Source organism: Cottoperca gobio, chromosome 8 (assembly GCF_900634415.1).
Source record: "Cottoperca gobio chromosome 8, fCotGob3.1, whole genome shotgun sequence".
In the NCBI taxonomy this organism is placed as follows: domain Eukaryota; kingdom Metazoa; phylum Chordata; class Actinopteri; order Perciformes; family Bovichtidae; genus Cottoperca; species Cottoperca gobio.
Genome location: NC_041362.1, coordinates 19,874,009 through 19,899,213, shown reverse-complemented (window position 1 = coordinate 19,899,213; position 25,205 = coordinate 19,874,009). Strand labels below are relative to the sequence as shown.

Below are 25,205 nucleotides of genomic sequence, written 5' to 3'. Positions count from 1 at the left end.
GAGCATGCACTTGCACTTCCTACCCTACTTATGTTAACATATTGTTAATGTTAATTCTGTATAATTCTTCTTCACGCTATCTTCTATCACTATGTGTTGGGGCTGATGACCCATGCTACTACTCCGAAACAACTGGAAGTAGTTGTTTGTGCTACCATGCAGTGGTAAAAATGTTTAAAACATTTTTAAAACCTTCTGAGAGCAGCCGTGCAGCCAGTAATTGATGACTCAGATATTATTGAGGAAGGTCTTGTGAAAGTAATCCTTTGTATTGTAAAATTACATATTTAGTTCCTGAGTGTTGAGTCTATGTGGACAGTTGTCCCAAGTCTGAAGAAATTCCATCAATGCGTTTCCTGAGATATTGCCTGGATGATACGGCAGTGACCTTGACCTTTGACCCCCATATACAGTTCATCCTTGAGTGCATGGAATTGGACGGATGGACAGACAACCTGAAAACTAGCATGCACTTGCTACAAATGCCACAGACGATGACATCCCCGCACTAAAGGGGAAATCTCACACACACACACACACACACACACACACACACACACACACACACACACACACACACACACACACACACACACACACACACACACACACTTAGTTGCAACAATTTATTTATTTTATAAGTAAATTAGTCCAAGTTAAATATCCTCAGTCAAATACTGGAATCAGTCTTTAAAACATTAATCCGTCCGGTTACAGTTCGTCAAATACAGAGGGAACCGACATCCCACCACTGGCTGATGAACAGAGACTGTACAGTTACAAAAAAAGAAATGTCTTCTTAATACCACCGAGGAAACCATTTCAGAATTAATTCATAAATATTAAATATGACGTAAGCTCAGAAAACATTCCAGCATCACATAAATCAGCTGGTATCACTGAATAATGTATCAGACACTATTTCATACATAAACATCAAAGTGTTTATCCCAATGATTACAGTTTTGTTTAAAACACACGGCTCCTAAACATCCCGCTGCAGAGGGAAACTAGCCAACTCATCACCTACTGACGAGATCTTTTTAAAAATCAAGGACACTTCCTTCCTTTCTTTTCTTTCTTTCTGGAAGAGTTTGTCGTCAGATAGTAAACTTGTATATGTGGTCAACTGATGAGGTCTAGCTCTCCGGTGAGTAGATCTTGATGAGGTGTTGCGGCTCCGTGGGATAGCCTGTGACCGGGCAGCGGCGGTTGGATTTCACGTACATGTAGATGCAGCGGTAACAGAAGACGAAGCCGGAGGTGGACAGCACCGTGGCGTTTGTGCGGAGCCTCCGGCACAGCGGGCAGCTCCTGTAGACCGAGCCGGGCTCAGTTTCTTTGCCGTGATTGGCTGCAGAGTCCTGTCCGCTCTGCTCCTGCTGCAGGTGGAGGGGAGGCGGAGGAGCAGGCAGGGAGGTGAGGCTTTTCACAGTGCTCTGGTTGTCTGAGGAGTACCACCACTCTAGGAACTGTAGGAAAAAGACGCCCAGCGACAACGAGGTGGAGAGGGACACGGCCACGCCCTGCGCACCTTGTGACATCAACCACCACACTCTCTGCACCAGGCTGCAAACACAAGAACAATGCATTGTGGGTGGTGGATTAAAGATCTTTGTCTGTCATTGAGGACTCATGCAAGAACACTTATCACGCCTGTTCCTAACCTAAACTCTTCTTACGAGTGTTTCAAGCAGTTGATCACTGAACAGTTTAACAGTGTCAGTGGTTGTATAACATTAGAATACAGCTGCTGCCTGTGAGCCTTGAAGAAGGGCAAAACAAAAAGATTGTTCTACATTTGGATTGGTGCACAGAAATGTTACACTCCTGACTCCTGACCGGAAAACATACACACAAACACACACCCCCACACCAACACACACAGATATGTACCTCCCCTCAGCTGGATTGCCAGTTTTGCTGCCCTTCAGCTCCATGTCTCTGATATCTTGAACATTAAGTCGTGCCAGTCTGACCCTGGCCAGCCACAGCAAGGGATTATGGGTCCTGGCCGCTCCAAAGACAAAGAGCAGCTGCTGGCAGAAGACGCAGGCCTGCCAGGCCGAGCTGACGTACGGGTACGCTGCCACGGCCGCCCTGTACAGCCTCTGACTCCTGGTCTGTGCCAGCCGGATAGAGAAGTCCTCCTCGTCCCTCTGCCGCGCCAGTGTCGCCTCCAGCTTGGCCCGCAGGTACGGTACCAAGCAGAGAACAAGAAGAGAGCACCAGTGCGACTTCCTGTGCAGCCCCAGGCGAACGGGAAGTCCTCGCCCTCCCGAAACTCTCTTCAGGCCGTAAAAGTTCTCAGAGAAGGAGGCACTGCAGCGAGACAGGAAGTGGTTCTGGAGGAGGAGGTCCAGCAGCAGGTAGAGCTCATCATAGCATCGCCACAGGAAGCCAAAACGGGATGGGTTGGACTCTGCCAGAACCTGAGAAGGTCACCAACAATGGGGCAGTTAGAACTGAGGTTGAAGTTGATCTGTAGAGCACAATTTAGGGCTGAACAATTCATCACAACACGACTATTTGACAGCAACTCTGCAGTGTTTGATCCACTGCATCAAACTAACACTGTGCATCGAGTGTCTGTTACTCCATGTGACAAACTGTGCACAAAGTGAGGGACGAGGGAGATCAAACACAACTCCATTTCTTCCCGCAGCATGTTGTGCTACCTGCTCAAACTTTACACAAACGTTAGCGAGGCAGAAGTCTGAAAGACATATTTCCGAAGATGAAACATATTTTATCATGAACAGACTGAGCCCACATCCTGAGTAGGCTACAAAAGACTTTGTTCATATTCAAGTACAGATGCTGACAGCTGTTGACTTATATGCAGACACTTCTATTTTTTGAAGTGTTCAAATGAGTATCCTTGGAATTAGCATTTAATGAAGTTGCATAGAGCTGCGCCCATTACCAGTAGATAATGATCATGTTGTTTGTATGTCTCCATGAAGAAATTACAGAATTTTAATAAAATCAATTTTCCAAAGTAGGAAAAAAAACATGATGATTCTCATTTATAACCAGCATCATTTCTTCAGTTAAAAGTGCTTGACACAATGAAAAAACACTATCAAACAGACACATCGATTAGCAGTTTCTCCCAGGCACCCCCTCACCTTGACAGCGTGTCTCAGTGCCGGTCTGACCGCCTCCATCAGAGACTCCTGTGCCAGCACCTCAAAGATGGACGGCTGCTCATTCACAGCGGTGGAGGTCAGGTGTGCTCCGGCCTCAGCCATGGCTGCTGCAGAAACACAATACAAACACTTTTGACTTTGCAGCACAAGTGGACAAATAGAGGAAGACCCTGGATGAATGGCATACAGTTTTGTGTCCAATATACCAGTGATCACAGCCAAACACAAGTAGAATGTAAAAAAAGCAAATTGCTTTAAAATGTAACAAAATTACAAATCTTCAATAATTGTTGTGTAGAATTCTACTGATCATTTTTGTGCAAAGTTATGAAGCTATCATATAGTTATTATAATATCCTTATTGGAAGAGTGTAGGTTCCAATGACCCATGTATAAGGGGTAAAGTTCACTAAAACTTTATGCAACTCCATGTCAGCATTGAACAAAGCAGGTGCCTTCTTTATCAAAGCGTTATGGGCAATTCTAAATGTGAATTTCTTGTAAATAAAGCCTGTAAGATATCGTTACCCCTGAAGGTTCAGATTAAGCAAATATATAGAGGCCTACAAATTTTAGAAAGGAACAGTTAGTAGACAGTAGTCGTTAAACCCAATTAACTGTTAACGTTACAGATAAAACCAAGAACAAAAGAGCACCGCTGGTTCCAAAGAGATTTTAGTCTAAGTCAAATATATAATAACGAAGGCAGACGGGGTTGTTTTGGCTTATATATGCAGCCATGTGGTCAAACTTGGACAGACATAACGGTAACTTACCTTTCTGTGCTAACTGTTAGCGTTAGCTTGAAGTTATGTTCGCTGATGTTTCCGGGCTTCGTCAACATCACACGGTCATTTAAAAACAACAAAGAAACTGCTAATTTGCCATAGTTCTTCTGTTATTGGCCATTCGCCATGCACAGTGCACTGCGCACTGCCCACAACAACCACCACTTCCGCACTCTGACGTTTTCATAAATTTCAGTAACGTCATGACGCAGATGCACGTAATTTCAGGATGCAATCATGCAATGTGTGGAAATGAAAGTAGCCTGGTTCATATTGTGATTTTAGCGTTATATTAAATACGTTAGACATTGTGTACTGACGTGATATGAGATTTTGGAGAGCGTTATAAGGAAATGTGCTTCAGTGATGCATATTCCCCAAATTTCAAGAAACAAAACAGTTGATATGGCGTAAACTGGTGCATTCAGGGACTTTGGAGTTGTGGGACCCCAGGGGAAAGTGTCTGCTGCTCCTGGTTCTAAATGTATCAGACGATCATTGATGCTCAAAATGTATTTTTTGTCCTGAGATCAAAATGTTACTTAAGTTAAAGTACAGTTGCATTATCAGCAACATGTACTTAAAGTATATATACGGTATATATACGGTATATATATATATATATATATATATATATATATACGGTATATATATATATATATATATATATATATATATATATATATATATATATATATATATATATATATATATATATATCTATAGATGTATATATACACACTTTATATATACCTATATCATATAAACACATCATGTTGTTTATGTAAAAAGTAACTAGTAACTACAAGTGTCAAATAGTCCAGTAAAAACTACAATATTTCCCTCTGAGATGTAGTGGAGTAGAAGTACCTCAAAATGGTACTTAAGTACAGTACTTGAGTAAATGTACTTAATAAATTCCAACACTGGAACTAAAAGCTGTTTTGTTTATTTCTCTGTCTCACCCTCTGAACAATGTAACTCTTCTCAAGACGTTAATAGTCTTTATATAATATACAAGTCAGTGAAACAGACGGATGGAGGGATGCCAAGGCTGCCTGGTGGTATTAACAGGGAACGAGAGGGCGGGGGACAGAGACATGATGAAAACATCAGATGAGCTGCCAGAGCCAAACATTTTGTGATTGGACAGGAATTAGAGGATTACTGACACAGCTGAATGCACTCCATCAGCATCATCACTCTGTCTTTGTTTCTCTCTCTGTCCATCATCTTCCTGTACTGTCATCCAGTGAAGTAACAAGACATAGAAGCTGATGATCCAGTGAGGAGATGTCTGGGTTCTCCATCAGCAGAGGAGGTGAGTTGGGAGAGGAAGGCTTAGACCTCGAATACGACATCTGCGCCATTTGGATGTTAATTTTACTCTGTATTTTTCTGTGATTTTAATTGTAGTATTTTTGTCTTTAAAACTACACTTAATAGTTGTCAATGACTGTTTTGCTTTCCTCCACTTTTATGAGTGTGAAAAATGTATTATCAATCAGGGGAAGAAAATGATGTAATGTTTGTTAAAAATACTGTACATTATAAAGATATATGTATTAGTAGGGAAAAAACTCTGAAGGAAAACAGAGAGGTCTTTATGTAGCTGCTTTCCATTAAATAAGAAATAAATGGTGAATACCAGTATGTATGTATTTCAGACAGGCTTGCTGAATGTAATCCTTTCTGCTGCTCTGCTCTTAATGTCTGTGATTATGTATACATATGGATGGGAGAGGGAGGATAACCTGTGTTAAAAGGTTGAAACAAACAGTTATGAGAAAGATTTAAAACATGTCAGTTATGTAATGATACACATTTGCTGACTTTTATTTTATTTTAATGCTAGCATTTAATTTGATTGTGTGCTATTATTGGGCTATTCTAGAGGTGTGTAAAGAGGTAAACAATATAGTTTTAAGAAACTTGGGAAATGGTTTTGGTGTCAAAGGTATTGTTGGGCATATTTAGTAGTTTGGTTAAGGTTTAGCATGTTAAATAACATTAAAATAAGAAAAGATAGTCAATGAATATCTCCTTTCCAGAAGTTGGGAATTGTCACCAGGTCACCAGATTTGAAGGTACATGTCTCCACCACTTGAATGTGCAGTAGAAAACTCTGTGCTCTGCTTTTTTTGTTTCCAGGCTGACTGCGAGGTTCGGCAAAGCTTTGACAGCAGAATTAAACGACCAACCTTCATTCAACTTTCCTCACTACTCCTCTGAACAACCTGCCCTCCCTGCTCTTGCTGCCCGGGGAAATATGTGTCTCCTCTTTCTGGCCCTTCTCTTCTTCCTTCTTGCTTTTTTCCCCCCGCCATCCCTTTTTCCATCCGTCGAGTGCTCACAGTTGTGTCCACACCGTTGCATTTGTTACGAGCACTCTGACCTGGTGGACTGCCGCGGCGTTGGGTTTGAGCATGTTCCCAGGGGCCTCCCGCACGGCACATGGCTACTGGAGCTGGGAGGAAACAATCTAAGCGAGATCGGCACCAGAGCCTTCATTGGACTGTGGTCTCTGAGGGTGCTGGTGCTGACCAACAGTCAGATACAAGAAATCCAACCACAGGTAAGGGTTTGAGCAACTTTAAAAGCAACGTTTTCACAGGAAAATTCCTGAAAAATGCACCTGAAAGATTTGAAACTTTAGAAAGAATGTAAATGCTTGGGATAAGTTGTATGAGAGTTGCAGTTGAAGCAATTAAGAAGTTGATATGTCATAAGTACTGAAAGGATTGGAAGTGGCAGTCAACGTGTAATCACTTAAAGCAGTTGAAGTAAAAAATGAAAAGCAGCTGAACTGAAAGAGTAAGAGATAAAAGTAAATGTTAGTTGACTTATAAGCCTTGAAAACCATTGTACCATCATAGTTTACACCATCAAGTGTAAACTATGAAAGCAGTTGAAATGCCACGCAGAAGGTTAGCGCATGCTTACCGTTGTGAAACGTAGGTTTACGCAACAGAACTACTTGGTTAGAAAAAAGATTGAAAGCAGTTGAACTGAAGGAATGGAAAGTAAAAGGGAGAAAGACGGAAGAAAAGAGTGACGATAGAGGAGTTTGAAATGCAATTATAAAGGATTAAAGTGGGAAGGAAGAAGAAGAGGAGGGTAGGAATGCTAAAAAGAAGGCCTGGGGTCCATCTGTGTCACAGTGGGAGGGAGGGGGAATGGAAATAAGGAAGGATTATGTTTGTAAGAAAAATAATTTAGTTAAATGTCTCTCTGTCTTTCTTTCATTATCTTCTCAGGCGTTTTTCTCTTTGTCCTTCCTGGAGAAGCTGGATCTCAGTTGGAACCAGTTAACATCTCTACCAGTTGACTTCTCAACCAGTCTATCTGCTCTCAGAGAGCTGCGACTGGAGCACAACGACTTACATCATATATCTGGATACAGGTACCTGTCTGTCTAGTGGCCCTCAAAGTTCAACGGAAGTCCATCTTTCTTCCAACATCATGCACCATATTCCTATCAGCCTCTTCCAGCTCCTCAGAGCAGGGGCTGATGGGAGGCACAGTTGCTCATGGTTATCACGTTAACTGTGATTGGCACAGCTGTTTTAGAGCTATGAGAGCAGTGGTGTGACTAGCAGAGGGAATATTTAACAATCACCACACCAGCTGTATCCACCTTCACCCAGCCCTTTGCACGTTGCTGCGCATACATAAACCAAAATAGTAGGTGCACGTTGAGATGTGGACGTGGTCTGTGCGCCTTAACACATCGCACCTGGCATTTATTTTTCAAATTCCAAAATATTAAAGTCACCTAATTTCCTTTTTTACTCCTTTCATAATTACTATGGCCACTAGAGGCAGCCCTACACACCCAAAACTGATGCTAGACAGGTATGTGGAGCGGAATAGTTTGACACGTAGAGCCACTAACCAAGCTGCCATATTTGTAGTTGGGAGTAAAAACCACCAAACCAAAGAATTCTAAAAACCAAATGTACAGTCCAGCACCAAACGACAAAGTTAGAGAATAGCTAATGAAAGAACCAGATGCTTTTCTCAGGAGTTGGAAGGGACCAAAATAAAGCTAAAAAAAAGTGACTTACCTTCATCAGGTGGAAAGAAACACGACTAAATTTGCTAACAAGTTGGCCATATCAACACTTTTTGTCCAACTCCTCATTCCACACCAGTTTACCAGGGTGTTTCAGGGCCAAGTGGCCACACAAACCTCTCAGAATCGAGTTACAGATGAAGCTACAGTCTCGTCTCTGTGTCTCACCCTGTAACTGCCTCACCCTCCTTCTGTCAGCTTGGAGTATCTGGACAACATGGAGAAGCTGGACCTCAGTCATAACCAGCTGGAGTTGGTTGGCCCTGGCGTGTTCAGGGGCCTCTCCAGGCTCAGACAGCTCTACCTGCACAACAACAGACTGACTGTGGTGCAGCAGGGGAGCCTGGATATGCTGCCTGCATTAGAGGTGCATAAATGACTGTTGCGGCCGCTTTTGTACCAAGTTGTCCGTATGCCTGTCTGTCTGATTACCTGTCTGTCTGTTCTAGGTGCTCCAGCTGAGTAACAACAACATCTCTCAGATAGAGAATGATGCTCTGGCCCCTCTCTACAGCCTGGCAGTCCTCGCTCTGGAGGGAAACAACCTGCATCACCTCAAGTTTAAGACCGTCATCAGCCTTCATACAACAGCTACACACATCCAACTGTCAGGTATCTAATGTGTATACTACTGTTATACCTACCTCTGCTGTTGACCAAGGGAAGAGACTCACAATACGAATGTGCATATTCACTCTTAATAGGAATAGGAAGTTGACATAGTAGCAACAAATATAATGTGATAAAAAAATGTAACAACTAGAAAGGCACTCGGAGAGCGCAGACCTCCGCCAGGGCCGTGCCCTAGCTTGGGTCTAATTTGAGTACCCGCCCCTTTTTGGGGATCTTGAAAATGAAATTCATGAAAGTCGGGTCAGGAGTTCTTCCGTAATCCTGCCGACAAACAGACAATCAAACCAGCAAACAAACTAATTAACGTATTATTGCCACCGTCGCTCAATTTCTAATTTTACTCACTTTTCATGTCATAAGAATATAGATTTCAGGTAATTAAGACATACTTTCTTGTCATTATTAAATACCAAAATTAACAACTTTTCCTTGACATATCACTTCATCTTGTTATATGATGAAATAAATCACGTATTTCATTAAAATAAGAAGCATGTCTCTGATTAACATGATATGTTGTTGTTCACACATGTTGTTAAACCGAGCAAAGGTTCTAGTCTGAGCCTGAAGAGACTGATCAATCATATAACATGTTGATGTAGACACGTGGCAGACTGTTCTCATGTAGTTTGGCTGCAAGCTGCTTGCATATTGTTTTGTGGTACGTGCAGTGTTGGCTAACCCCCCTGCCAGCGAGAGCAATATGCATGAGGCCAGATGGCATTAGGAATGATGGTGCACTTAATAAATTCAGTTCATGGCCTCTCTCTCTCTCTCTCTCATCAGTATAAAAGCCAGAAATCCAGCCTCAGTCCGACCTGACTACCATTAAAGTGTTAAATTGCAGCATGCAACATAATACATGATCATGTAATACATAAAAAAACTAGGGCACTCAGCCCTTCGCCAAGGTCAATGGTTCACATGCTTTGTCGTTTTTCCGGTTTTCTATGTGTTCATTAGCTTTAAGTTGTAAAGTGGAAACAACATGAACACTACAAAGAAGATGTGATGTATTTTATTGCTCAGAGCGTTTAAACACGTTGTTGTTCTGACTTGACGGGACGTTCACATGAAATGTTCTCATTCGGGAATGCATGTTTTCAATTATTCCGTCGTTAACAAAAGAGAAATATAATTTGTGTATCCGCCCTGTAATTTGGATCTGATCCAAGTTCCTCCTCGGCCCATGCTACACCTCTCCACCAAGTTTCATGAACATCGGGCCAGTAGTTCCGTAATCCTGCTGACAAACAGACAAACCGAGCCGAAAACATAACCTCCTTGGCGGAGGTAACAGAGCAACTCCAAGTGTGTCGAAGGATTTGAAACTAATTATAAATGCTTTAGATATACAAATGTTCAGTTGACTTAAAAAGTAAAATGTGAAAATTTCAAACAGTTAAACGAATTTTCTCTTTTGTGTGTCTGGCCATAATCTTTGAGGGGTCTTGGACTTTGCGCCTATATCATCTTTTTAATTGATCTCTTCATTTGCCTTTGTTGTTGCTCCACCAGGCAACCCGTGGAGCTGTGACTGCGACCTGCATCGTGTCTTCAGTAAGATCTTGTACGTTCGCCACCTCCACATTGACGACTACCGCAACGTGACGTGCCAGGAGCCGCCGCAGCTGGCCGGGGCTTCGCTGGCCTGGGTGGACAGCAAGCTCTGCGTCGCAGAGACCGCCACTGTACTCGTCATCACTATCACTGTGCTGGTCACCGTGGTGGCGGCTTTGATGATGGCGGAGAGGAACAGGAAGAGGAACAGTGGGAAGAACTGGGACACTGAGTCACAGAATCAAACTTCGAGCCCTTCGACTTGAGTCCGCAGAACAAACAGCGAGAGGAGGAAGAAACCTAAAGATACGGAGACCCTGAGAGTTCCTCTAGTGACCATGAGGCACGCAGCATACAAGATACAAGATCACATCTCTGCAGTTTATTACTATGTGGTACTTTTAGGGACTATACAAAAATAATTTGGTTGGGGAAGGGAGCTGAACAGTATAACCAACCTAATTAACCTTTACTGTGGTAATATATTGTGGATGGCTTGAAGCAGCTATGGGTTCGGGGAAAGGTTGAGTAGTTGTGTACATAGCCAAATTGTTGACTCTTGTACCAGTTTTTCGGTATGTAGAATATCGGTTAATCTTTACATCCTTAAAGACAAGGGAAGTCCCTACCCTATAAAATAAGAAAACAATTCTAATGATATTTGTACAGTCCCCTGCTATGTGGCTGGGTTAGAAAGAGAACATTGCAGCACTCCAGTTTTGCTTGTCAAACTGTCAAACTATTTATTCAGCCAATAATAATACTTTTCATATGACGCTGATAACATAAAATAAAAATAAATTGCAGAAAAGAACCAACTTGTAATTTCCAAATACATTTTAGGCTTTTATCTTCACAGCCCGACCAACAGTCAGCGCTACACAGAGTTCTCTATGAGGACCATAAGCCTCTGAGCCTGATACAGAGGATTACTGCTGGATTGATGGATGAAAAGAAAACGAGAGAAACAGTCCTATTGAGGTCATCGGCCAGATGTTAAGCTGATTACGGCTAAACTTGCTACATTTATTCAACGTGTGTGTGTTGGGGCATATTAAAGAGGCAGAGACAGAGGTCAGACAGGCCTAACAGCAGACCACACTGCCATTACTCCAAAGAGATTAGATTCTTTTTGAAACGTCAGAATTCCATCAGAGGAAACCAACACAAATCATTAAAGAAGTATTAAGACAAGTCTTGGGCAAATTAGTGGAATTTTCTTTTCATTTACACATTACTCAGTCACAAAGTAATTGCATTTCTTAATTAAAAGTAAAGTAGAATCAAAAGTAATGTATGCCTACAACTCAAATCCTCCACACACTCCTCTGTGTTTAACTTGTGTAGAAGTAGAAAACGTTGTAGTTTAGCATACGTTTGAGGGATTTAGTGATAACTCAAGTCATTTCCAAGGTTGACACACCGTCCAACTCTTAACAAAACTAAAGCTTCTCAAAGTCAAGGAAGGATGGCTGAATTTCAAGGATGCTAAGTCATCGAATCCAGCAGAAGGACTGTTCCGATGTCTATGTCGATGTTCAAATTCTACCGAGGACCGAGTCCTTTGTTCAAGGACGCCTGTGTGGATTCTCCCCTCTCTTTAAACACCCACAATCATGTGTGCATGATGAATGGAACAGTGAAAAACACTAACCAGGGCGATTTTCGATGAGCTTTGTTATGTTTCTGTCAAGAAGGAATGAAGGAAGTGTGTTTACAATGAGGAAGGCAGTGCCCACGAGGTGAACTGGCTCCTCTCAAGCTACCAGTCCACACTCGGTACTTGGTCCGTTTGGGAACTTGAACTTCCCGAGCCAAGCTACTGCCGCCCCCAATTTCTTTTTTAAAAAGCAAACAGGAGAGCATATTGTACTGTTTTGTATGTTAATAAATTATAATCATTTTCCAAACTCTGTTGATTTTTTTTTAATATGCTTACATTTTCCATTTCCAGCAAGTAAAACATCTCAGCCACCGTCTGAAAAAGCCAAATACAAAGTGTCCGTTGTTGCACTGAAGTTTGAAGGCCCAACTCAATTTTATTTTAGCCCCACAGACTCTAAAGGAAATATTTAACATTTTGGGAAATATAAATTCTATACTACTTGCTTTCTTGTTGACAGTAAATAATTAGATTAATACCACTCATGACTGTGCGCTAGGTATTGACATGGAGAAAGTAGGCTAGGTGATTAGCTTAGCTTAGCATAAAGATTGGAAGCTAGGGCAAACAGCTGGTTTAGCTGTGTCCAATTTGAAAAGTTTTTTAGTACCATGGAAAAGGTTTTTTTTAAAGAAATTATGAGCTAGTCCCCAATTTGTTTATCTTGTGTCTGGATGCACATTTCTGCCAGTAGTTTAGCATTACCATTAAAGATGTCATTTTAGTCAGTGTTGTTACAACACGCTACTATCATAAATTGCAGTTGTGGGTAATGTTTTGACACGGAAGAATAATTTATGGAATAAAAAAGACAATATCTCTGCTGCATTGATGAGTGACTCTAACAATGTTATAGGAGAGCAATGCTAAATCAGTGAGGTACTCTCTTAGGGTGAATAGTGGGCAATGTGTTTAAGGGGAGATCAATTTGATGCTAATCTTTCACCATATTTTGTCCTCCCTCATCTGAACTTCTGTAGCAGCACAAAACCCCAGGATGAAACAGTGTGAGGCTCATCGAACTGGTTCACAGGGCTATGACAAACAGTGTTTGTTTAATCAGACCTGAGGTCAAATTCCAAATTCTGATCAACAGAGTCAATGCACTCAATGGCTCTTTTAAGGACAAGACCACACTGGCTGCACCGTGCTGTTTTTGAAGGTGCAGGAGAAGCTTTTGTTTGTGCTTCTCATGTAGTCTACTGTAATCATTCATTACATTACATTACAGTTCATTTAGCTGACGCTTTTGTCCAAAGTGACATAAAAAATGTGCAAAGAATCATGAGGATACAACTCCGAACAGCAAGAATCTTGCAAGTACATTAACTTCAAGTAGGTGAAATCATTTAAGTGCAGAACAATAGCTTTAAATAAACCAAACCAAGTACAACATAAAAAAAACAATAGAATAGAATATATATATATACTATTAGCTACAAAATTAGCATTCATACATTTTAAACATTGGCATCAATGATAAGCTACATTTAAGTCACATTAAGACACATCACGTTCAGTAGGCACAGAATATACACACGCAGACTCCACCGTGCGTTTTTTTATTTATTCACAGAAACCTTGCACACCGAGTAAGATGCGTTTTGTTTTCAATTTGTTTAGAAATTTGCGTTACGAGACAAAACTGAATGAATAAAGTGGGTGCAATGAATGAATAAATGACATTAGCAAGAAGCTATCATTTAGCTGCCCAGAGCACAATCACTACTGTCTAATCTTCTCAGCTGTTCTGCAATCCACCCGTCTATGTATCTTTATATTCCACATCTCTGTATTCTTTACTTTGTTTGTTTGTTTGTTTGTCGTAAGTGCTTTGTGCTGGGCGCATGGATGTATAAAAAGCTTATCAGATGCCATTTTGGATGATGACGTTGTATGGTGGCTTAGGGAGGTCAAACAACTTTTGTAAAGACTTTTGCAAGAAAAAAATACCTGTTCTGAAAACTTTAATGACGTGTGAAAGTTGGTGTGTAAACGTGATTGACACAACGTGAGGTATTTATTTTTAAATGTGCAACAATATCTGACCAAAAATACAGAATTGGCTTTCTGTATTGTAGGGTAGTAGCGCTCAGAAACCTTATTTGTTCTTATTATTCATCTTATTATATTATTGTTCTTTTGGTTGCCTTAAATTGTTTTGAGGACTAAGATGTTACAGCATTTCCTTGCGCTCTATTACTGTGACAAATCTTCCCATTACTATGACAACCATCAACCGTGAGCTGTAGTGTTTTGTAGTATCATGTATTTCTTTCTTTCTTGCATTTACATACATTTGAAGATATTAAATAAAAATGTACCTAATGTAATGTTATTTTTGTGTGTGGCGTTTTTGCCTTTATTTGACAGTAGTCTAGGACCTGGCTTAGACATGTATGCACAATTTAGGAGAGGATAACTCAACTGTTATAGACTAATATGACCCCAAGGAACAACTTGGGATGTGTGCCAAATTCACTATACAGGGCGAACAGCCCGAAAATGACCACACCCTTTTTAAAATGACCACGCCTCTTTTTCATCGTAAGTGCTGCTTCCGATATAGCTGTATCTTCTAAACCAGGGGTGTCAAACTCATTTTAGTTCAGGGGCCACAAACAGCCCAATTTGATCTCAAGTGGGCCTGACGAGTACAATCATATCATAATAACCTATAAATAACGAGATCTCAAAATGTTTCCCTTTGTTTTAGTGCAAAAAAGTAAAAGTACATTCTGAAAATGTGCACATTTAATGAACTATCTTTTTACAAAACATTATGAACAACCTAAAGGTGCAATTTCAACAATATTATGCCTCAGTTTATCATTTAGTTGCATTACAACTTACAGATCAGTGCATCAGGCACAAAACATTTAGTCACAGGTATCTGGAACAATATAGTATTTTACTTTATGATCAAAACAACTTGTCAAGATATAGAAAATTAAAAATAAAATTACATTCATTTCCACATCTGTGTAGTAATCCTGACACACCACACACATACAAATATAAACTAAAGTGGCAACTAAAACCTCTTAACGTATGCGGGCCCGCCGACGGGCCCAGCAGGAGTTTTTATCCTTTTTATCTGAAATTGGGTGGTGAACTTGATAACACTTGGTTCTATGTTTCTATTGTGTATTTCAACTACCAGCTATACCCATCTTCAGACATCTTTTTCAACAAAGAAATTCTGGCGGAGTGTATTTTCTTCAAATTCAGTATATTCAGACCACTATTACTCAGTGCCAGAAGCACTTGGAGTGATTATTCACTGTTTTGCAAGAACAATAAGATAGTTATCTTTTGAATGAGACCAAAATCATGCAGTTGGTGCAAATGGTTGAAGAGCAGCTTTCAATTTACTTTAGGTATGTCGTTTGTAGGTGTTTTCGGGTAAATTTGCCCACCTTCTAAGAGGTTTTAAGGAAGAAGGTGAAGTTCTCCCCCTGCCTTGTAAATGTATAAAATGTATACATGAAAAATACATAAAGGTTGTGTCTCTTTGTACTGCAGCTGCTAACTGACATTATATTTCACACTGTTCAATGTCTTTAAATATTTTCACAGTAAGTATTCATTTTCACAGAAATATATTCTTACAGAAATATATAACGTGAAGAAGTGTCTGAAGCAGCATTTTACATTAAAAAGGCTTACTCAGTTTAGTTTGCTCCTAAAATTTGGCATCTTTCAGCGTCACAAGTGCATCAATATCAGGCGTCAAATCCTGAGTAGCAGCCAATTTCAGGATGTCATTTCAGTGTGAGCCTTGAGCGCAGCTTTGTTTTATTGATGCTCATTACAGAGAAAAGTTGTTCACAAAGGTAGGTAGTCCCAAACATGCACAAAACCTTTGCCGCGAGGGCTGTCAATGTGGGGTACCCTGGCAAGAGATGCTGATAAAAAGGTGTCCAAGCCCGCCGAGGCAAATTTGTCCACAGCTTTCCCACTCACCTCTGTGAATAAATGGGAAACGGTCCATTTTTGTGGCTATTCTGAACATTTTGAGCACCTTAGAAAATCTGTAGCTCCTACGGTTTAGAAGATACAGCTATGTCAGAAGCAGCACTTCCGATGAAAAAGAGGCGTGGTCATTTAAAAAAGGGTGTGGTCATTTACGGGCTGTTCGCCCTGTATAGTGAATTTGACCCAAGTTGTTCCTTGGGGTCATATTAGTCTATAACAGTTGAGTTATCCTCTCCTAAATTGTGCATACATGTCTAAGCCAGGTCCTAGACTAGAGGACAGTGCAGAAATGTGCTTGAGAAAGAGATGGGTATTACATGAAACAAAAGTCCCATGGCCTGAATTGAACCCGGGACAATGTGGTTATATGGCATGCACCGTAACAACTAAGCTACCAAGATGCTTGTGGTAAAACATTATTAAAATGATCAACAAGTCCATACTGTACAGTAAATAAATACCTATTGTGGCATCCTTATGGCATCCCATCCACTTTGAAAACACGACTTCTGCTCTAGTTTTCCTGAAAATATTGTTTGTTAGGTGCGTTTGTGTGTGTGTGTGTGTGTGTGTGTGTGTGTGTGTGTGTGTGTGTGTGTGTGTGTGTATGGTGGGCATGAGTTATGCAAACAGATTTTGTAACAGAGCAGCAGCATGTGGACTTGAACTTGAATCGAAACTTGGCACAGTGTGTCAGTGCTGTACAGCTCTCAGCAGGAAGATGAGCTGCAACAAGGTAACTGTCTCCCTGCCCTATCTGGTGCTTATTTTATCAGATGCTTTTTGTTTACAATTTTTACTTTCTTATTGTTACAGATATGTTCCGTTTTTGTGACGGTGTTCTGTGTAACCAGCTTGGTTGTAGCAAACCCAGTAGAATTGGTGAGTGAACTGACCGTTAAACCTTGACCGTTAACTTTCAAACTCAGCTTTTATACTGGCTCAACAGAACAAACTCTCTCCACAGATCCCCCGTCAGATAGCAGCCAGACAACAGGGTAGGTAGTGTGTGTGTGTGTGTGTGTGTGTGTGTGTGTGTGTGTGTGTGTGTGTGTGTGTGTGTGTGTGTGTGTGTGTATAAATCATAGACTGTATGCCGGCGGGCCCAGCAGGTGTTTTATCGTGGTTTTTTTGGAATTTTGGAAAGCTTAGAATCTCGTCTATTTTAATATGGAGATGAAAATCACAACAGCGGTACAATCAGTTCTTCAAAGTAGCAAGTACACTCAAAATCAAAATCATAACTTTGAGCTAACTTACCTATAAAGCCTCATAAATATCCTCTTTTCAGCAATATTTTGAAAAAGACGCTCCTAAGGCATTGCCAGAGGTCCACACGTTCGTTTCCGGGAAAAAGATGTCCACTGTGAACATCGTCACATCGATAAAAGTCCATGAACAGGTGTTGCAATCTGTGAAATCAGCTGATCAATTTTTACATTGTGTGATCATAAACATCTTAATATCTCGTGCGCTCATCACGGTTCAGACACGTCTTGGTTTTAGCGCGGGCTCTCAGCATTAGATTGACACTTCATTTGAGCCAATCGGAGCTTCGATGGGTCTTTTACAACCTTCATGAGCCAATGAGTGTCAACTTGATAAGAAAGTGCCCACCCACTTCTTTTGTTACAAACTGACCCTGGAACAGCTCAGCGTCCTGGTGGCGCGTGCATCGTAAAGGAAATGTGCGCCTCTTTCGTTAGATACGTCACTTCCCATGGTTTGCTTTTTCAAAATATATCCATCCATCCATCCATCGTCTACCGCTTATCCGGAATCGGGTCGCAGGGGCAGCAGCTCCAGTAAGGAACCCCAATCTTCCCTTCTCCGGGCCACATCCTCCAGCTCCGACTGGGGGATCCTGAGGCGTTCCCAGGCCAGTGAGGAGATATAATCTCTCCACCGAGTCCTGGGTCTTCCCCGGGGTCTCCTCCCAGCTGGACGTGCCTGGAACACCTCCCTAGGGAGGCGCCCAGGTGGCATCCTTACTAGATGCCCGAACCACCTCAACTGGCTCCTTTCTACGTAAAGGAGCAGCGGCTCTACTCCGAGTCTCTCACGGATGGCTGAGCTTCTCACCCTATCTCTAAGGGAGACGCCAGCCACCCGTCTGAGAAAACCCATTTCGGCCGCTTGTACCCGTGATCTCGTTCTTTCGGTCATGACCCAGCCTTCATGACCATAGGTGAGGGTAGGAACGAAGATCGACCGGTAGATTGAGAGCTTTGCCTTCTGGCTCAGCTCTCTTTTCGTCACAACGGTGCGGTAAAGTGACTGTAATACCGCCCCCGCTGCGCCGATTCTCCGGCCAATCTCTCGCTCCATTGTCCCCTCACTCGCGAACAAGACCCCGAGGTACTTGAACTCCTTCACTTGGGGTAATGGCTCATTCCCTACCCGGAGTAGGCAATCCACCGGTTTCCTGCTGAGAGCCATGGCCTCAGATTTGGAGGTGCTGATCCTCATCCCAACCGCTTCACACTCGGCTGTGAACCGATCCAGTGACTGTTGAAGGTCACAGACCGATGATGCCATAAGGACCACATCATCTGCAAAGAGCAGCGATGAGATCCTCAGGTCACCGAACTGCAACCCCTCTCCTCCACGACTACGCCTCGATATCCTATCCATGAAAATCACGAACAGGATTGGTGATAAAGCGCAGCCCTGGCGGAGGCCAACATTCTCACGGGAAACGAGTCCGACTTACTGCCGAGTATCCGGACACAACTCTCGCTTTGGGCGTACAGGGATTGGATGGCCCTCAAAAGTGACCCCCTCACCCCATACTCCCACAGCACCTCCCACAGTATCACCCGGGGGACCCGGTCATACGCCTTCTCCAGATCCACAAAACACATGTAGACCGGATGGGCGTACTCCCAGGCCCCCTCCAGGATCCTTGTGAGAGTGAAGAGTTGGTCCGTTGTTCCACGACCAGGATGGAATCCGCATTGTTCCTCTTCAATCAGAGGTTCGACTACCGGCCGAACCCTCCTTTCCAGTACCTTGGAGTAGACTTTACCAGGGAGGCTGAGAAGTGTGATACCCCTGTAGTTGGCACACACTCTCTGGTCCCCCTTTTTAAATAGGGGAACCACCACCCCGGTCTGCCAACCCCTAGGCACTTTCCCAGACTTCCACGCAATGTTGACGAGGCGTGTCAACCAAGACAGCCCCTCAACACCCAAAGCCTTCAGCATTTCTGGACGGATCTCATCAACCCCTGCGGCTTTGCCACTGTGGAGTTGTTTGACTACCTCAGTGACTTCCATCAGGGAAATTGACGATGATCCCCCATCAGCTTCCAGCTCTGCCTCAACCATAGAGGGCGTGTTAGTCGGATTCAGGAGTTCCTCAAAGTGCTCCTTCCACCGGCCGATAACCTTCTCAGTTGAAGTCAGCAGGGTCCCACCCTTGCTGTACACAGCTTGGATGGTTCCTCGCTTCCCCCTCCTGAGGTGCCGGATGGTTTTCCAGAAGCACCTTGGTGCCGACCGAAAGTCCTTCTCCATAGCTTCTCCGAACTTCTCCCACACCCGCTGCTTTGCCTCTGACACGGCAGAAGCTGCCGCCCTTCTAGTCCTTCGATACCCTGCAACTGTTTCCGGAGTCCTCCCGGATAACATAACCCGGAAGGACTCCTTCTTCAGTCGGACGGCTTCCCTGACCACCGGGGTCCACCACGGTGTTCAAGGGTTACCGTCCCTTGAGGCACCTAAGACCTTGAGACCACAGCTCATCACCGCAGCTTCAGCAATAGAGGTTTTGAACATCGCCCACTCAGGTTCAATGCCCCCAACCTCCACAGGGATGGCTGAAAAGCTCCGCCGGAGGTGTGAGTTAAAGATCCCCAGGACAGGGGCTTCCTCCAGACGTTCCCAGTTCACCCGCACTACCCGTTTGGGTTTACCAGGTCTGTCCAGTCTTCCCCCACCCCTTGATCCAACTCACCACCAGATGGTGATCAGTCGACAGCTCCGCCCCTCTCTTCACCCGAGTGTCCAAAACATGCGGCCTCAGGTCAGATGATACGATTACGAAATCGATCATTGACCTTTGGCCTAGGGTGCTCTGGTACCACGTGCACTTATGAGCATCCTTATGTTCGAACATGGTGTTTGTTATGGCCATTCCATGGCTAGCACAGAAGTCCAACAACAAACGACCGTTCGGGTTTAGATCAGGGAGGCCCTTCCTCCCAATCACGCCTCTCCAGGTGTCTCCATCGTTTCCCACGTGTGCGTTGAAGTCTCCCAGCAAGACTACGGAGTCCCCTACTGGAGCCCCCTGCAGGGCTCCATTCAGGGTCTCCAAGAAGGCCGAATACTCAGAACTGCGGTTTGGGGCATAGGCACAAACAACAGTCAGAGTTTTCCCCCCCATAACCCGAAGGCGTAGGGAGGCGACCCTCTCGTCCACCAGGATAAACTCCAACGTAGCGGCGCTCAGCCGGGGGCTAGTGAGTATCCCCACCCCGGCCCGACGCCTCACACCTTGGGCAACTCCGGAGAAGAATAGAGTCCAACCCCTATCCAGGAGTACGGTTCCAGAGCCAAGACTGTGCGTGGAGGTAAGCCCCACCAGATCCAACTGGTAGCGATCCACCTCCCGCACTAGTTCCGGCTCCTTCCCCCACAGAGAGGTGACGTTCCACGTCCCCAGAGCCAGCCTCTGCTGCCCGGGTCTGGTCCGTCGAGGTTCCTGACCATCACTGCCACCCATGTGACAGCGCACCCGACCCCAGCGGTTTTTCCCATGAGTGGTGGGCCCACAGGATGGATGGATGGGAGGCACCACGTAGCTTCTTCGGGCTGTGCCCGACCGGGCTCCGTGGCAAACCCGGCCACCAGGCGCTCGCTGTCGGGCCCTCCCTCTGGGCCTGGCTCCAGACGGGGGCCCCGGGCTTCCTCCGGGCAGGGTCTCTCCTTTCCTTTTCCTTTCTTTCATGAAGTCGTTTTTGAACCATTCTTAGTCTGGCCCCTCACCTGAGACCAATTTGCCTTGGGAGACCCTACCAGGAGCATATTGCACAGTTGGTGTACGCCTGGTGTTACTCTTGGACAAACCTGTCTAATACATTTTTTATCCCTTTTTATCTGAAATTGGGTGGTGAACTTGATAACACTTGGTTCTATGTTTCTATTGTGTATTTCAACTACCAGCTATACCCATCTTCAGACATCTTTTTCAACAAAGAAATTCTGGCGGAGTGTATTTTCTTCAAATTCAGTATATTCAGACCACTATTACTCAGTGCCAGAAGCACTTGGAGTGATTATTCACTGTTTTGCAAGAACAATAAGATAGTTATCTTTTGAATGAGACCAAAATCATGCAGTTGGTGCAAATGGTTGAAGAGCAGCTTTCAATTTACTTTAGGTATGTCGTTTGTAGGTGTTTTCGGGTAAATTTGCCCACCTTCTAAGAGGTTTTAAGGAAGAAGGTGAAGTTCTCCCCCTGCCTTGTAAATGTATAAAATGTATACATGAAAAATACATAAAGGTTGTGTCTCTTTGTACTGCAGCTGCTAACTGACATTATATTTCACACTGTTCAATGTCTTTAAATATTTTCACAGTAAGTATTCATTTTCACAGAAATATATTCTTACAGAAATATATAACGTGAAGAAGTGTCTGAAGCAGCATTTTACATTAAAAAGGCTTACTCAGTTTAGTTTGCTCCTAAAATTTGGCATCTTTCAGCGTCACAAGTGCATCAATATCAGGCGTCAAATCCTGAGTAGCAGCCAATTTCAGGATGTCATTTCAGTGTGAGCCTTGAGCGCAGCTTTGTTTTATTGATGCTCATTACAGAGAAAAGTTGTTCACAAAGGTAGGTAGTCCCAAACATGCACAAAACCTTTGCCGCGAGGGCTGTCAATGTGGGGTACCCTGGCAAGAGATGCTGATAAAAAGGTGTCCAAGCCCGCCGAGGCAAATTTGTCCACAGCTTTCCCACTCACCTCTGTGAATAAATGGGAAACGGTCCATTTTTGTGGCTATTCTGAACATTTTGAGCACCTTAGAAAATCTGTAGCTCCTACGGTTTAGAAGATACAGCTATGTCAGAAGCAGCACTTCCGATGAAAAAGAGGCGTGGTCATTTAAAAAAGGGTGTGGTCATTTACGGGCTGTTCGCCCTGTATAGTGAATTTGACCCAAGTTGTTCCTTGGGGTCATATTAGTCTATAACAGTTGAGTTATCCTCTCCTAAATTGTGCATACATGTCTAAGCCAGGTCCTAGACTAGAGGACAGTGCAGAAATGTGCTTGAGAAAGAGATGGGTATTACATGAAACAAAAGTCCCATGGCCTGAATTGAACCCGGGACAATGTGGTTATATGGCATGCACCGTAACAACTCAGCTACCAAGATGCTTGTGGTAAAACATTATTAAAATGATCAACAAGTCCATACTGTACAGTAAATAAATACCTATTGTGGCATCCTTATGGCATCCCATCCACTTTGAAAACACGACTTCTGCTCTAGTTTTCCTGAAAATATTGTTTGTTAGGTCTTGTCAAGATATAGAAAATTAAAAATAAAATGACATTCATTTCCACATCTGTGTAGTAATCCTGACACACCACACACATACAAATATAAACTAAAGTGGCAACTAAAACCTCTTAACGTATGCGGGCCCGCCGACGGGCCCAGCAGGAGTTTTTATCCTTTTTATCTGAAATTGGGTGGTGAACTTGATAACACTTGGTTCTATGTTTCTATTGTGTATTTCAACTACCAGCTATACCCATTTTCAGACATCTTTTTCAACAACAAACTTCAGACGGAGTGTATTTTCTTCAAATTCAGTATATTCAGACCACTATTACTCAGTGCCAGAAGCACTTGGAGTGATTTTTCACTGTTTTGCAAGAACAATAAGAGAGTTATCTTTTGAATGAGACCAAAATCATGCAGCTGGTGCAAATGATGGAAGAGCAGCTTTCAATTTACTTTGGGTATGTCGTTTGTAGGTATTTTCGAAATAATTCCTAAGAGGTTTGGATGCTCATTTTAGCTAGCGAAAAACATACTTAAAACTAAATGAACTTCTGGGTCCTTGGAGTGTCTTTTAGTATAAGTGAACACTGAATGACACTGTGGGAGTGACACCGTTGCCCTTAGGCATAGCCTGCTTTTTCGTCTATTTTACTCTAATTTACAAAATAAACATCATAGTGTTTTGAAAAAGATTTGAAATTAGAGATTGAGACCATGAATTCAAAAGGAGAATATTTATTAAGGTAATAAATTCAGTGAGAAATGAAAACAAAGTTATCCCCTGCTGGATATTAGAAAGAGTGCTGGTTTAATGCACTTCATTTTTCAGCAAGAGAGAGAGAGAGAGAGAGAGAGAAAGAGGGAGAGAGCATATATATATAGCTGTGTTACTTTGAATTTACTTGTTGGCAAAGTGATGCAGTCTTTTATCCTTTGATTGAGACATAGATCTGTTGCCCAGGGGGTGCTGTTCTTTTTTATGTTGCTTTCCAGGGCCTTCTGAGAGATATTCCGTTCGACCCAATCATCTTCAAAGAGGTGATAGTGAACCAGGGCTCGGCCTACAACAATGACACAGGTTTGTTCACCGCACCGGTCGCTGGCATCTACCAGTTTGTGTTTGCTGCCCAGCTCTGCCGCGGAGACCAGAACAACGTATGGAACTTCATGGTCAACGGGGTCCAGAAGATGGCCTGCCATGCTCAGGTACCCAAGACTAAACTAGACGACAAAAAAAGAAACTTAGGGACTAGACTTAACTAAATTAAACAAGAAAAGACAAGAAAAGACATGACTAAATTATTCTGGTAGTCAAAAGGGCGTTCTGCTATGTATTGGTAGGCAATACTACACTGTAACACTACGGTATATTACACCTGATCACTTTAGTTTACAGTAAACCTAACAAATTAAACTAAACCAGAGAAGTATACAATTAACTGAATTTAAATTTCTTTGAGTTTTCAGTGTTTTGTAGACCTCAGTGTCACTATTTTTGTATCAATGTGACTGCTTTCACAATAAGTTTGTCACATGATATAGAGAGATAATTACAGAATTTAAAAATGCCACTTTAAGTGTTAAGTTCAAAGTAGGCCAGACTCAACAATAGACTAAACAAATATATATCATACTAGACTAAACAACAAACTAAACAAGAGCAGAAAACTAAAATGAAATAGATCACACTGGTCAAAACTAGTTTAAACTAGTTCTAGTATGCTAGACTAAACTAAAGGAGGACATGCTTAGGTCATGTAATTACACATGAGCCATCTCCATGACAGCAGAGCAAATTCAATTTACTGATGAAGACCGTGCGATGTGGTTGAAAGCTCCAGCAAAAAAAAAGTTTGCTTGACAACTAGACAATAAAAATTAGCTAAACTATATTACACATCCTGGTCATCTGAAACAAAAGTGTCTGCGTCAGGTTTTGGAGAATGAAAACAAAGAAAATGAAAACAAAACAAACTAGTTTGCCATTTAGTTTGTAAAGGCCCTGAGGATCTATTGAAAAGACTTGAGTGATTTTGATATTCAATAGGCAAGAGGAGTATCAGAACAATGCCATGCTCCACTCCTGTCCCCCAGGTGTCTGGTCAGGAAACAACCCTCAACACCTGCTACTGCATGAAGAAACTGAAAGAAGGTGACCAGGTGTGGATAAAGCAGCATGCGGGGAGCTGTGCCTGGGCAAGCACTATCTCCAAAACCATCACCTTCTCCGGCGTCCTGTTGGCAAGTGAGGGTGTGTCCACCCTGGGACGGAAGTATGGCTCCGGCAGCTCCTGTCCACTGCCCAGCCTGGGCCTCCACAGGGACATGGTGTCCAGCTCTGTAGGCCAGAGGGTCTCTTTGTCAAGTGTGGCCATCACTCTGCTGCTCTGCTGTCTCCTCTGGGATTAATCATGATGAAGTTAATGACACATATATTATATACGTTTTTACTTTATTCTATTTTATATTGTAAAGGGTTCTAGCTTGATTTGCTGGGACCTGATGTTTTTCTTCCATAGTTGTGTATTCCAAATGTTCCCAACAATGATTTTATTCAAGGGTAAGGTGCGTTTCAATCCTTTTTTTGCACACCAATAGAGACATATTTTATTGATATGATATTCAATATGCTACTATGAAAATGCCAATGTGTACAATAACGTCATAACTTTTCAACATTGCCTAACAGGCTTATAAAGTTATTGTTAGTATGATTGTTTGCCCACAAATAACAGAGCTGGTCTACCCAACGATTGATCTGCCACATAACATTAGCTACAGCAGCTGTATGGGTATGCTACATAAACATACTTTGGGCTATTTCAATATAATGCAGC

General features: G+C 42.7%; 2 protein-coding genes across 2 annotated transcripts; one reads left to right on the top strand and one right to left on the bottom strand.

Moving 5' to 3' along the window:
* Positions 1-612: 612 nt before the first annotated feature.
* On the bottom strand, positions 613-4,132 carry pex12 (peroxisomal biogenesis factor 12). The gene is made up of 4 exons (XM_029438743.1): positions 3,929-4,132; positions 3,132-3,259; positions 1,897-2,432; positions 613-1,569 (listed from the first exon to the last, which is right to left on the bottom strand). Exons 2-4 carry the CDS (start codon positions 3,252-3,254, stop codon positions 1,140-1,142), a joined length of 1,089 nt encoding a protein of 362 aa, XP_029294603.1. The 5' UTR covers positions 3,255-3,259; positions 3,929-4,132; the 3' UTR covers positions 613-1,139.
* A 12,419-nt stretch (positions 4,133-16,551) lies between these two features.
* LOC115011848 (complement C1q-like protein 4) lies at positions 16,552-24,777 on the top strand. Its single transcript, XM_029437092.1, has 5 exons — positions 16,552-16,585; positions 16,666-16,731; positions 16,817-16,847; positions 23,330-23,574; positions 24,463-24,777. Exons 1-5 carry the CDS (start codon positions 16,571-16,573, stop codon positions 24,775-24,777), a joined length of 672 nt encoding a protein of 223 aa, XP_029292952.1. The 5' UTR covers positions 16,552-16,570.
* The last annotated feature ends 428 nt before the right edge of the window (positions 24,778-25,205 follow it).

Bases quoted from the DNA above. Each gene is read 5' to 3' on its own strand.
- pex12 (XM_029438743.1), bottom strand. From the start codon at position 3,254: ATGGCTGAGGCCGGAGCACACCTGACCTCCACCGCTGTGAATGAGCAG. The intron at 2,433-3,131 runs GTGAGGGGGTGC...TGACCTTCTCAG, and splicing joins CACTGAGACACGCTGTCAAG to GTTCTGGCAGAGTCCAACCC. The intron at 1,570-1,896 runs GTACATATCTGT...TTGTGTTTGCAG, and splicing joins GGCAATCCAGCTGAGGGGAG to CCTGGTGCAGAGAGTGTGGT.
- LOC115011848 (XM_029437092.1), top strand. The intron at 16,732-16,816 runs GTGAGTGAACTG...CTCTCTCCACAG, and splicing joins TAGCAAACCCAGTAGAATTG to ATCCCCCGTCAGATAGCAGC. The intron at 23,575-24,462 runs GTACCCAAGACT...CCTGTCCCCCAG, and splicing joins AGATGGCCTGCCATGCTCAG to GTGTCTGGTCAGGAAACAAC.